We start from the raw sequence: 12,956 nt of genomic DNA on the forward strand, positions 1-12,956 counted from the left end.
TAACTCTACACTATATTCCGGTGGAGAAATCACTCAGTCTCAACAACTCACACTATGTACAGTTGCAAGAAACCCTATTCCCTAATATAGGTATAACCCTTTGGTCCAGGCGAAAGACCCCTAGTCACAATTAAGCCCAAGCACTAAGGATTACTTCAACGCTTCACTCTGTTGCTCGCACAACTAAGCCCCAGCGGAGTTTCTCTCTTAGAACTTCACTCTATTGTAACTACAAAGAACACTTGGAACATGGAGATAGTATAAATCACACCGAAAGGGAAAGGGGACATTTCGCTACCTCTCGACTCACCCTCTCGACCCTCTCCAATCTTGCTTTGTCTAACCCTCATGGTGTGTCAATCACTCACAAGGACTACCAACGTAGACTCTCAATCCTAGTGTCACTCTAAGGGAGAAATCATTCAACAAGTATTTAAGATTGGAACTCAATTAAAGACATCAATCAAAGAATCATAATAAAAGGTTAATGAAACACTAACATCCTAGGGTTTACAAGTCCAAGTACCCTCTAGGGGTTTAGCTCTCCATGGAGCAAGATACAATCAATAATGAAATTGAAAGTAAAAACATGCAATCCATAAGTAAAACCCCCTAAGTAATCATGTCGATGGTCTTGTGGAGTAGCCTCGTCCTCTTCAAAGGTTCCCTTGTCAAGCCTAGGGTACACCTCGCCAGATCAGTGCCGATGAAAGCTCTCCCAATAACTCTCTTCCAAAGGAACGCACTGCCGGATGCCTTATAACCACTCCAAAAACCTTGCCAAAGACCCTCTAAACCCTAGCCGCAGTCCTCTCCAAAGTTGGGGAAAATATGGAGAAAAGATAGAAAAAAAAAGGATTCTCAAATCGGGCTGAATCGCGGCTTTATATAGGGCTGGAATCGGGAATCCACACGCCCATGTGAATCTGTAGAACTTAGTTTCTCAGCGGCCTATGAATAGTAAATGCTACAGTAAATTTCTATACTGATTTACTACAATAACCTACTGTAGTACTCCGCCAAAAACACTCCCAAATCCACACTGTTCATCGAGGCAACATAAACTAGCACACGTCTATGCCATAGATCGCGTCGCTTCTTCAATAAAGGATAACATTGACCAAGATCTTGCTAACATTGCACAAGTCAAAATACGCAAATGTGACTGTCTTTGTGCCCCTCAAAACCATGTAATTTCTTGAGCGCATGGAGGTTGGCACACATTCACGTATCTTCAAGCACAACTTGTGTCTTCACTTTTGTTCACTCCAAGATTCCATCAACAAAGTACAATCACAATCTACTTTGGCTTCCTTCCTCTAACACAAATACACATATATTAGCGCTAAAATCTGATAAAAGTAATGTTCATCATATGAAAAGAATACTTCGTATTACTAATACACAAGAACTTATCAGGAATCGTTCAAGACGTTGAGCGACCCATCAAGGCCATCATCGCAAATTCAAGGGGGTTTTATTATATGGTTTTCATTGATTTACATTGCATTATTTGTTTTGGAATTTGCCCTATGGAGGGCTAAACCCTAGAAGGTATTTGGGCATGTGAACCATAGGATCATTGATTTACTTTGTGTTTTCTATTAAATCTGAGTTTAATTAAGTTTCAAGCTTGTCTTCTTATTAATTATTTGCCTTTTTGATCTTATGGTTGAATGGTATGCATGATTTGTTTACCTTGGTGAGAGAGAGAGGTCTCCATTAGGGTTTAAACTTCAAGATTGAAGAGGATTGAGAGGGTCGGTCATGAGATAGTGGAGTGTTCCCTTTCCCCTCAGATTAGTACATTCTATCTCTGTATTCCCTAGGCTTTATACAACCATATTTGGTGTGAGGCGTGAGATTGAGAGATTTCTCCATATTGGGACCTTGTAGGGGGTTAGGGATCTTTCATTTAGAAGTAGGGTTAGGTCTATTTTAGGAATTGGGTGTACTCTTAGGCATCCCTACAGTCTATTGCGGTCATATGTGGTGTAAGGTGTTGAGATTGAGTAATTTCTCCACTAGGACCTCGTAGGGGATGAGTATCGGTGGTCTGGAGACAGGGACCGATTATTCTTGGATTTCGTTGACTTGATTAACTCAGTTTAGAATTATTTGTAAATCTTGCACTTTATGTTAGATGCTAGGGGGACATTGTCCGGGTACCTTATCTTCATTGATTGAGATTTCTCTCATTTTTACTCTTTAGTGTTTGCTTGTGACATTCATATTTCTCGTGATTAAGTTCATTTCATCATATTCTTGATTCCGACTAGATAACTCAAGAGTAGTCATTACTAATACTTCCATTCCCTGTGGATTCGACTACCCGACCTGTTGGGTACTTCATTACTTTGACACCGGTGCGCTTACGGAACACGCACGCAAGAGGTGTGTCAGTCATCCACAAACCCGAGCTTGTTTTTCACCACTAAAGCACTTCAGATTGCCCACAACCATTCCGCATAATTGTTCCACACTGTAGTAGTTACTATTTACAGCCGGCCGAGAAATCAGAGAAACAGAGAATCCACACGGGCGTGTGGAAAATTACCCACGCCCGTGTGGAAATTACCCACGGGCGCGTGGAGCATCCACGCCCGTGTAGTCGCCCGATTCCAGCCCTATTTAAAGCCGATTCAGCCCCAATTTTTGTATTCTTTTCTCCATCTTTTCCCCAACTTGAGAGAGGGCTTCTGCTAGGGTTTTGAGGGGTATTGGCCAAGGTTTTGGAGAGGTTCTACGGCTCCGACATCGTCATTCCTGAGGAAGAAGGTTAGTAGGGGAGCTTATGTCGAGGCGTATCTTATACCGGACGAGGGAATCCTTGGGCGACAAGTAGAGGACTCTCTGCAAGACCATCGACACGACCATCGAGGGGGTTTTTTTATGGATTCATTGCTTTTACATTCAATTTCTTTGATTGTACTTAGCTCCATGGAGAGCTAAACCCCTAGTGGGTACTTGGGTGATTGTGAACCCTAGGATGTATTCGTTTCTTTAAACTTCTTTATTATGCTTTCAATAAATTGATGTTTATTGTGAGTTCTAACCTTGAATGCTTGATTGTATGAACATTTCCCCTAGAGTGACACTAGGGTTGAGAGTTCTTGTTGGTAACTTTGTGAGTGAGTGAGTGACACACCACGAGCGTTAGACAAAGCTAGGTTGGAGAGGGTTGAGAGGGTGAGTCGAGAGGTACAGGAGCGTCCCCTTTCCCCTCCGACGTGATAGATTCTACCTCCGTTCCTTGAGTTCTTTGCGGCCATAATAGAGTGAATGGTCTAAGGGATGAACCTCCGCTGGGGCCTAGTTGCGCGTGCAATGGAGTGAAGCGTTGAGGGGATCTTAGTATCTAGTGCTTAATTGTGGCTAGGGACCTTCCGCCTGGACCAAAGAGTTAGGTCTATAATTAGGAAGCGATTTATCACTTGGAATCCCTAGAGCTCATTGCAACTTTATTCGAGTGCGAGGTTGAGAGGTTATTTAATCTCTCCTCCGGGACATAAATAGAGTTAGGCATAGTTGACCTTAGATTTGGAACTATGTATGTAATGATTTTCACGACTCACCATTGCATTGATTAGGAAGCATAATAGAGAGTTCTTGCACTTGAAACGATTTTTCTAGGTGAAGCATCATCCGAGTACCCCATCTTTATCGATTGCCTTGCCTCCTCCTTACTTTTGCTCTCTTACTTGTTGCTTTTAATTGTTGAGAATTGAATCATTATCACACCTATCATTGTTGATACTCCACATAGCTAAGAATCGAATTAAGTGTCTTTACTCCCTACTCCCTGTGGATTCGACCCCGTTCACCCGGGATTATTATTTCGACAAACCCGTGCACTTGCGGAATATACGCAAGGGGATCTTGTCAAGTAGCTATGTGGTTGGCATCATCCCTGTATGATTAGAGGAGTTGACGTAAAAATAGAAGGAGACGGCCGGAATTATGATGTTATGTACGGTGGCCATGATTAATGTTTGATGACGGCTAGGGTTGGCTAGGGTTTCGGGGTTTAGGCAATGTTTGATACTATAAGAAAATGAATTAAAGAATATTTCTCATGCATTAATCAATTAGACTACAATGAGGAAATAAAATAGGAGAAAGACAATAAATCAACTCTCTAATTTACTTTCTAATATCAAGACCAGAATCACGCTATCTCCTAACATGGTATAAATGACAACATAATTACAATCAATGTCAGCTAATTTAGATAATTATGAATCTATTCCTTAATACGATTGGAATTAAAATTAAATTTGCATTGTCAACAAAATTTTTTCACACAAAATCATGGTTATAAATTGACTTTTCAAAAGAAATCAAATGGTATAATGCTACATAATAGTGATAAGTAAATAAATATAGACATAATCGAGTTTTGATAACTAAATAAATGGAACAATTTTGAGTTTAGTATTAATATAATATACATAGTAATATTAACTTTCTATGGTACATAATGTTATTATATACTCAAAATTTTGGATTTTCATTATTATAAACGCTACAAGTACAAACTTTGAGTTCATTATTCATATTTTGAGCTTTTTATTTTACTAAATTTAAATAGTAATAAAAATAAACAATAATTTCAAAGGTGCGAGTGATCATGTATTCTAAATAATTTTTTTTTTAAAAAATCTCATTCTAAATAGTAAATATTCGTGAGTGATTTTTATGAGTCACCCCCTTGAAAAACAGCAAAACCTGCCTGTCACCTTCTCACTTTTTAAAACATTACAGCCCCTATTTTTTATTTTTATTTATTTATATAACTAGAACCATTTTTAATGTTTTTAACTTGTCATATATATATATATATATATATATATATATAATCTGTTTGGCTATATAAATTTTGTTTTCGTAATGTATAACTTTCGATATTACATTTAAAATTAATAGTGGATATTATGTTTAAAATATAAGACTATTTCCTTTTTTTAATTAAAAATCAAGTATTTATCATTAAGATAAATTATAAGTATTTCTATATTTTAATAGAAACTCCCACGGAGTCAGCAAATCTTACATAAATATAATTTTTTTAAAAAAATAATATTTAATATTTATGTGTTTTTAAACAATTTTTATAACATCTGTCAACCATTGGATTGTCCAATAGTATAATACAAGAGTACACGAAGATAAGGGTTGGAATCCGACCTCATACAATACTATTTTATACTATTCACACGATGTACACTTGGGTCCAATATTATTCCAATATTATTCACAGGACTAAGTGTAGGTCTTCTATGAAAAAAAACAGTGATTTTACCCCTTGAGGATTACAGAATAGGGGATTTTTTTAGAAGATCTGTAAGCCACTGTAGCTGGTGCATTTTCGTACCTGTGTATCTATTTAACAATCCTTAAATAAAAGGTGTTTGTCACCTTTTAGTATGAAAAAAAAAACTTTTATAACATCCAATGCCTATTCTTATATAAATATATAATATAATTGTCATTAATTAATTTTTTTAATTATATTTAAAAATAAAAGAACCAACAAATAATTAAAAAAATGTCCAAAAAAGAGAACGTAAAGCACATGTGCATGTTCTTCTCACTTCCACCAAATTGGCACAACTCAGAGACGATATGCCATCTATCAATTTTGGACCATCCACTATTTTCTACCATACAAAGTTGTGCCAACCTATGCATCGCTTATGGGAAATCTAGCCTCACCGCAACACCAACTATTTATCTCATGGAACAGGTCAAATACTCATCTATATATATCCATTCTAAAGGATGGTATCAAAACCAATTTCATTTATTAGTTTCTTCTTCTCTATCTCCTTGTCTCTGCATCCTCATCTGGTAGTTTCTTTCCTCCTTCCTCCCTTAGGTGTGCGGTTTCTCATAGGACCGTCACCCAAAGGGAAGGGGAAAAGAGATGAGGGATGAGGAGACGACAGTGCTAACAGTAAATCGGACAAGCATATTTGATCCAACCTTGGGTGGTGTGAATACCTTTGGCTTCTTCCATTGTATTCTTATAAGAACAATCACTTCTAATGGGATGCTCACCGAGAACATGACATTGTTCGATATTCCTCTTCTAGCTTTTGTTATCCAGATACTCATTATGGTCAGCATAACACATGTCCTGATTGCCGCACTCAAGCCTCTTGGTCAACCCAGAATTGTTGCGGAGATATTGGTATTCTCTATTTATCCATCGGTCTAACCAATAGAAAAGTCAATGAGTTGATTAGCTAAATTTTATTTTATTTTTTAGAATTTTTAAGAAAAAGACTTACATGTTTTGTGTATATATTAATTTGTTAGGGAGGTTTCTTGTTAGGGCCCTCAGGGATAGCAGGGATTCAGTTGGTGCCAGAGGTTTCTAACTTGGGAAGTGTATTATTCCAAGGGAGGTATTTTGTCATGATAGATAGTTTTGCCAACTTGGGTATCATATACTTCTTCTTTCTAGTTGGCCTTGGTACAGATGCTATTGCTATTAAGAGGGCTGGAAGGACTGCTTGCTTGATCGCCAGTGTCAACTTTGTTGTTCCATTCATCACTGCCATTGCCATGTCTAGCTATTACTTTGCTGATAAGGAATTTACTTATTCTCACCACATTCTACCTGCATTTATATCGTCTATGTCCTCAGCTCCAATTCTATCTCGTATATTAGCAAACACTAAGCTTCTCCATACTGAAGTTGGCCAGTTTGCGACATCGACTTCAACTTTTAGTAATGCATATTCATGGGCTTTCTTTGCTTTCTTTTGCTCCATCACTAACAAGAAGATTTATCATCCTCAACCAATAGGCAGTTTGCCATCTTCCCCTACATGGGCTATCTTGTTGGTAATTGTTATGGCCGCCATATTTACAACCTTTTGCTTGCTAGTCGTGCGTCCTGCAATATCTTGGCTTGCTCGACAAACAATGGACGCTGAGGCTCCAAGCACCACCCATCAGAGCATAGTCCTTGGAGGAGTCTTGATAGCTAGTTTGGTATCTGATGCCATTGGAATTCATCCTGTGTTTGGAGCATTTATTTATGGTCTTGCTATACCAGATAGTCCTCTATCTTCTACTGTTATTGATAATGTAGATAGCTTCGTCCACACTTGGATGCTTCCTATCTTCTTCTGCGCAATCGGACTAAAGTCAAACATATATACATTAATCCAGGCTTCACTTGATATTACCAGTGAGATTTATAAGATTGCTGCTATCTACATCATTTCAAGTGTGATGAAGTTCGTCGCCACTGCTATTGTTGGGCTTGTGTATATGATGTCTATGCCTGAAGGCCTTTGCCTTGGCTTTTTGGCTAACACCAAGGGGTTTTTTGAGATGCTTGTCCTCTATATTGCAATGGACAGAGCTCTCATCACTACAGAGGTACTAACAATGATGGTGCTCATTACAGTAGCAATAACAATAATAGTGTCCCCAATGGTGTCCATGCTACAAATGCCATGGAAGCAACGACAATTCGTATACAAGAGACGTAATCTACAAAAGTCTAAGCCAGATACTGAGCTCCGGATGCTAGCATGTATCCATGCAGTTCGCAATGTGCCATCAATCATTGGTCTTCTTGCAGCATCCAATCCTACCAAGCGATCACCAATCTTTGTATACGCTCTTCATCTTATGGAGCTTACTGGTCGTGCCACAAACATGCTCATTGTTCATAATATGAATCCAAAGGGTGGGCAAAACCAACGTAGAACTAGAGGCCAAGCACAATCTGAAACCATTATTTCTGCATTTGAAAGTTATGAGCAACATGCTGGTGGTGTCTCGGTTCAACCTATCACTGCTATGTCCCCTTATACATCCATGAATGAGGATATATGTGCTATTGCTGGGGATAAGCATGTATCTCTCATTATCCTGCCTTTCCACAAGGAGCAATCACTTGGTGGAGGGCTCGAGGTCACCAACCCATCCATTCGCTCTCTTAATGAACGAGTCCTAGCTTATGCTCCATGCACCGTGGGTATTCTCATAGATCGTGGCCTTGGAGGGACTGCCAAGTTTGCAATGGCTGGGCATCATGTGGCTCGTCATGTTGCAGTCATTTTTCTAGGTGGTGTTGATGATCGTGAGGCACTTGCATATGCTTGGCGAATGGCAAGCCACCCAGGAATTAGCCTCACTGTTCTTCGACTTATTCCTGGAGAAATGACAAACTCTAGAGTGATATCTAAATCCGAGAAGCATGAGACCTCCCAACATGAAGTGAGAATTATCAATGTTGAGGCTGAGAGGGAGCAACAATTGGATGATGACTTTGTAAATGAGTTTCGACTAAATAATGCAAGGGATGAGACAGTGGTGTACATGGAGAAAGTGATTAACAATAGCGAGGAAACAATGGAGGCCGTTAGGTCTATAGATAGCATCCACGATCTATTTATTGTTGGAAAGGGAAATAGAAAGATGACCATATTGACAGACGTGTTGGATGAAATTAGTGTGTCCCAAGAGTTGGGGCCAATTGGGGACTTTTTAGCATCGTCAGAATTGGGAAGGGTGGTATCGGTATTAGTGCTCCATTATAATGTTGAAGGATCCTCATCATTCCAAATATTTTCTTCAGCAGTTGTAGCACCTGTGATTAAGAGCCCCAAACACAAAAGCACAAGTTCTCTTAATCAAGTTCATCAGCCTAGCACACATAGTTGGGATAGTAATGTAGATTGGGATGCAAGGGTGTGAAGTTAGCAACCAATTAGAAAAATTGAACAATATTTTTTTGTTCTTCTTGTTTTCCATCCTTTGTTGTTAAAGAAATGGATTGTAGAGTCAATGTAAATCAAAACCATCCAATTTTATCAAAAACTATTCTTTTTCTTCATTATTGCTAACCTCGCCCAAGCACGATTTATCACATAATTTGGATTAAGTATAGTAGCTATTCCATGGAGTTACATGTGATAATAGTGTGCACCTATAATTATAAAAAAAAAAATTTAGTATTAAGAGAAAAAAGATATTTCATAAATATACATGAAATAACATGTATTTATAATTTAAAAAAGAAATCAAAACATGGAATAAAAAAATAGAATAAAATACATATTAGTATCATATGTTGTTAAGAATACAACACTTTGTAACCATTTTATACCGATATTTGTGAAAAATTTCGCTTTACATGCAGGCATACATATGTTGAATGGTATAAAGGCAAAGTTAAGTAACCACAATATTTAAAGTTTTTTTTTTCTTATTTTTTCGCTTTAATTATTTTATATTTAAACCATTGGTTGGTGTTTTTGGGTTTAGAAAAAAATTAACATGGTGAGGATATCAGCTTTATTATTGTTGTTTTCCTGTTAGGTTGTTTTCCGTTTGTACTTGGAACTCTCTGTTCCTTTCTCTTTTCTTTATAAATTCGTGATTTATCCACTTTATTCAAAAAAAAAAAAACAAAATTAACACTAATCAAACTATTTGGTTTGTTCCACTTTAAACCAACTAGAAATTGAGGCAACACTCATGCTTCGTTTAGTATTTTTATTTATTTATTATTGTTGTTGCTATCATCCTCATCGTGATGGCCCTCATCAGCTTTTTCTACATAGCATCAGCAAAATATCTTGACACTTAACAGAATTTGAATTGCCGAATCCTAATTTGAATGAGTAGCCATCTAATAAAGAAAAATTCAAGGTGTCAACGAGGGATGCGAGATAGCTGGACCGAGCTTGTTTTCTAAACTCCCTCTCTGTATCTTTTATTTGTATTTATCTATATATCTTATTTAGTTTTTAATAAGAGAAGTGATTAAAATATTTTAAGAATATGAAAATATAAAAGATAAATATAATTATTAAATATTTTTTTAAATCAAATGCAAAGAAATATTTGTGAAATTTATATAATATTAAATCTTGAAATTGGATAAGTATATATATATATATATATATCTAAGAAAAAGATCATCTAGGTAAGTCCCTAGATTTGAAATCTAGGGACGTTTTAAATCAAAACTGTTGGATCATCATTCGATAGTTGATTGTTTATATAAATATTGTACATCTTTTTACTGTTCATAATCACTATACAACACTGTAGAACGTGGTTTTTACTATTTATAATGATAAGAGCCGTCAAATTATCATCCGAGGGCTACTATGGACATCCCTAGATTTGAAATCTAGGGACGTCCCTAAAAGATGAGTCATGATATATCTATATATATTATTATGTGAACAATGGATATGTTTTAAACTAGTTTTATTAGATAAATTTTAAATATGATACATGAAAGGGATTTATCTCATATATATATATATATATATATATTTAATTCTGAAATTGTACTTTATATAAATGAAAAAAAAGATATTTCTTAAACAAATTATATTAACTTTTAAAAAAATGAAAATATCTCAGACTTCTGTATATCAAAAAAAATTTTGAAATGAAAATTAAATATTATATACATATAGATATTTTATCCCGATTAAATTAAGATTATCTAGTATTCGCAAAACTGACATATATGATTATTTTAAGACATTTTTAAAAAATATTTTCGAAATTAACTTATTTATCTACTTATTGTTGAATTTCTTCTATAATTTTTTATAGTTTTTGACTTTCAAACAAAAATTTAAAATTAAATCGGTTGTAGGGCTAGCCTGACATGAGGGCAGCTGGGCTTGTATCATTATCTCTTGTATAGCATGTTGCCTAGCCCACATCGTGTTAATGTTGATTATTTTGAGAAAAGAATCAGTTTACTCATGAACCTATGGTTAATTTCTACAGTAGAATTCATCTGTTGGAAATATAGTACCACATCGGTTGTGTAATAGAAGTGTTATGGGTTTATATATAGGTATAGAAGTTAAGCCACTAAGTCTTGAGACTTCTTGGTGTAAGACCCCTAAACCCATATAGAACCCACTAGTACCAAAAATATAAAATCTAACATGGTATCAGAGCAATATAGTGGAGCCACCGATGTGATACAAGTCCATGTGTGTATGACCTCCATGTGTGTGTAGGACCTCTGAGACACAAGTAGTGTACAAGTCCATGTAAACAGACCTCTAGTGTACAAGTCTGTGCAAGTTCGACCGAGTTGAACTTGAGGGAGGGTGTTGGAAATATAGTACCACATCGGTTGTGTAATAGAAGTGTTATGGGTTTATATATAGATATAGAAGTTAAGCCACTAAATCTTGAGACTTCTTGGTGTAAGACCCCTAAACCCATATAGAGCCCACTAGTACCAAAAATATAAAATCTAACATTCACATAGGGTTAATGTGGAAGTTTGTGTGATCCGTATGGACCTAACTGTTAATCATATTGAGAAAAAAATTTATACATATACGTAAGGAATTCCTTCGGTCTAATCAATATTAATTACTTGTTATACATTCTCAACTAAAGACTGATTACAAACCTAGGAGAAGTTTGTACTGAGACACCTCTTTTCATATGGTTAGTTTCTTCCTAAATTTCTGTTTGTAATTTGGATGATGTTAATGATGAAGTATTATTTACATTTGTAAAGTTAAATTAAAACTTATGGTGTGACATTATAATATTTTAGTCTATATTTTAATGTTGAGTTGCATTTACAATGTCTATTTTATTTTTTATGTTAAGATTTTTGTACTTACGTAAATTATGCGAGATTGAACCATTCATCACCAAATATATATATATATATAATTAAAATATTAAATTTATAAATATAAAATAATGGATAATGTGGTAATAAATTTCACATTCCTGCTGATGCCATAAATTGCAACTTAGAAACACCTTTTCTTAAAATTATTGTCCATATTTAAAGTAGTGGCCCAAATAAAATAGAAACGGATTAACATATGCTAAATTCTAAAAACATAGCCAGGAAAAAAAACCATTTCTAACTTAAAACAATTATTAAATTTATTTAATAGAAAAAACAAAACAATAATTGTATTTCAATAATACATATAGATCACAGTAGTTATAATAAAATTTTTCAATAAAATATACTAGCAAAATAATAATTTTATTAATTTGTTCAAACAAATGTGTTCAACACAAAATATTGGAAAGATCGTGAAAATGAAGAAAAATACAAAGATGTCTTGAACTTATTCATTTGTGACATAAAATATAGAGAAAAAATGGTGAAAATGTAGAAGATGAACATCGAAGAATTCCTTTCTTTTTACTGAATGAAAACCATACCTTGCTTGAAGCATGCAAATGCATTGTCCCAACTGTAAAGGTTTGGTCCCTTACATTCTGTCACCATCGAGTATCATGCTCATATGATCGAGAATGGCATCTTGCCTTAGCTGCGGGAATGCGACTGGGCGATCCGGTGTGGCCTAATCGAATGGCTCCAAGATAGGCATATGCGAGTAGGCGCACAGCATCGCGGACCAGGCAACACGCATGGGCGTATGGCCAAGAGCATGTGACCGAGAGCGAGGAAGGCAATTCACTAGACCATGCGCCAAGACCGAGCGGCACGTGTGCGTTACCTTGGGCACACGCATGACCGAGACACGCGTGGGTAGGCGCATAGTGATGAAGGCTAGTGCCCAATACTTAGCCAATTTTTGGAGCATAAGGGGATGATCAGGTGTTACCGAGAGGGGCACTCGATCGTTATTGAGAGACCTTGATAGTAGCAAGGCTAGTACAAATAGGCATCTGTGTGACCGGGTTGGCATGCACTCTACCAAGCCTAGATGGGATCAGTGGCTCGATACTACCAAGACTTGGCCGGGCTAGTTCACAGTGATGTTTGGCAACACTGTAGCTCGATCCTGGAGACTGGAACAATGGTTGGCACTATAGCTGGGGATTGCGTGTTTGTGTTGATAAGACAGTTGACTTCATCTTAACCCTTGGATTGAGTCTTGGTGTTCTTATCTTTTGTATGGAATTTATTATATAAAGTTTCTTGTCTCCTTTCATTAAAGGAGGAT

At 36.3% G+C, this 12,956-nt stretch overlaps 1 protein-coding gene across 1 annotated transcript; it reads left to right on the forward strand.

Moving 5' to 3' along the window:
* Positions 1–5,926: 5,926 nt before the first annotated feature.
* On the forward strand, positions 5,927–8,721 carry LOC120278523 (cation/H(+) antiporter 15-like). Its single transcript, XM_039285301.1, has 2 exons — positions 5,927–6,193; positions 6,322–8,721. The coding sequence occupies exons 1-2, from the start codon at positions 5,927–5,929 to the stop codon at positions 8,719–8,721; spliced, it is 2,667 nt and encodes an 888-aa protein (XP_039141235.1).
* The last annotated feature ends 4,235 nt before the right edge of the window (positions 8,722–12,956 follow it).

Source organism: Dioscorea cayenensis, chromosome 16 (genome assembly GCF_009730915.1).
Source record: "Dioscorea cayenensis subsp. rotundata cultivar TDr96_F1 chromosome 16, TDr96_F1_v2_PseudoChromosome.rev07_lg8_w22 25.fasta, whole genome shotgun sequence".
NCBI lineage: Eukaryota > Viridiplantae > Streptophyta > Magnoliopsida > Dioscoreales > Dioscoreaceae > Dioscorea > Dioscorea cayenensis.

Bases quoted from the DNA above. Each gene is read 5' to 3' on its own strand.
- LOC120278523 (XM_039285301.1), top strand. From the start codon at position 5,927: ATGAGGGATGAGGAGACGACAGTGCTAACAGTAAATCGGACAAGCATA. The intron at 6,194-6,321 runs GTATTCTCTATT...TTAATTTGTTAG, and splicing joins GAATTGTTGCGGAGATATTG to GGAGGTTTCTTGTTAGGGCC.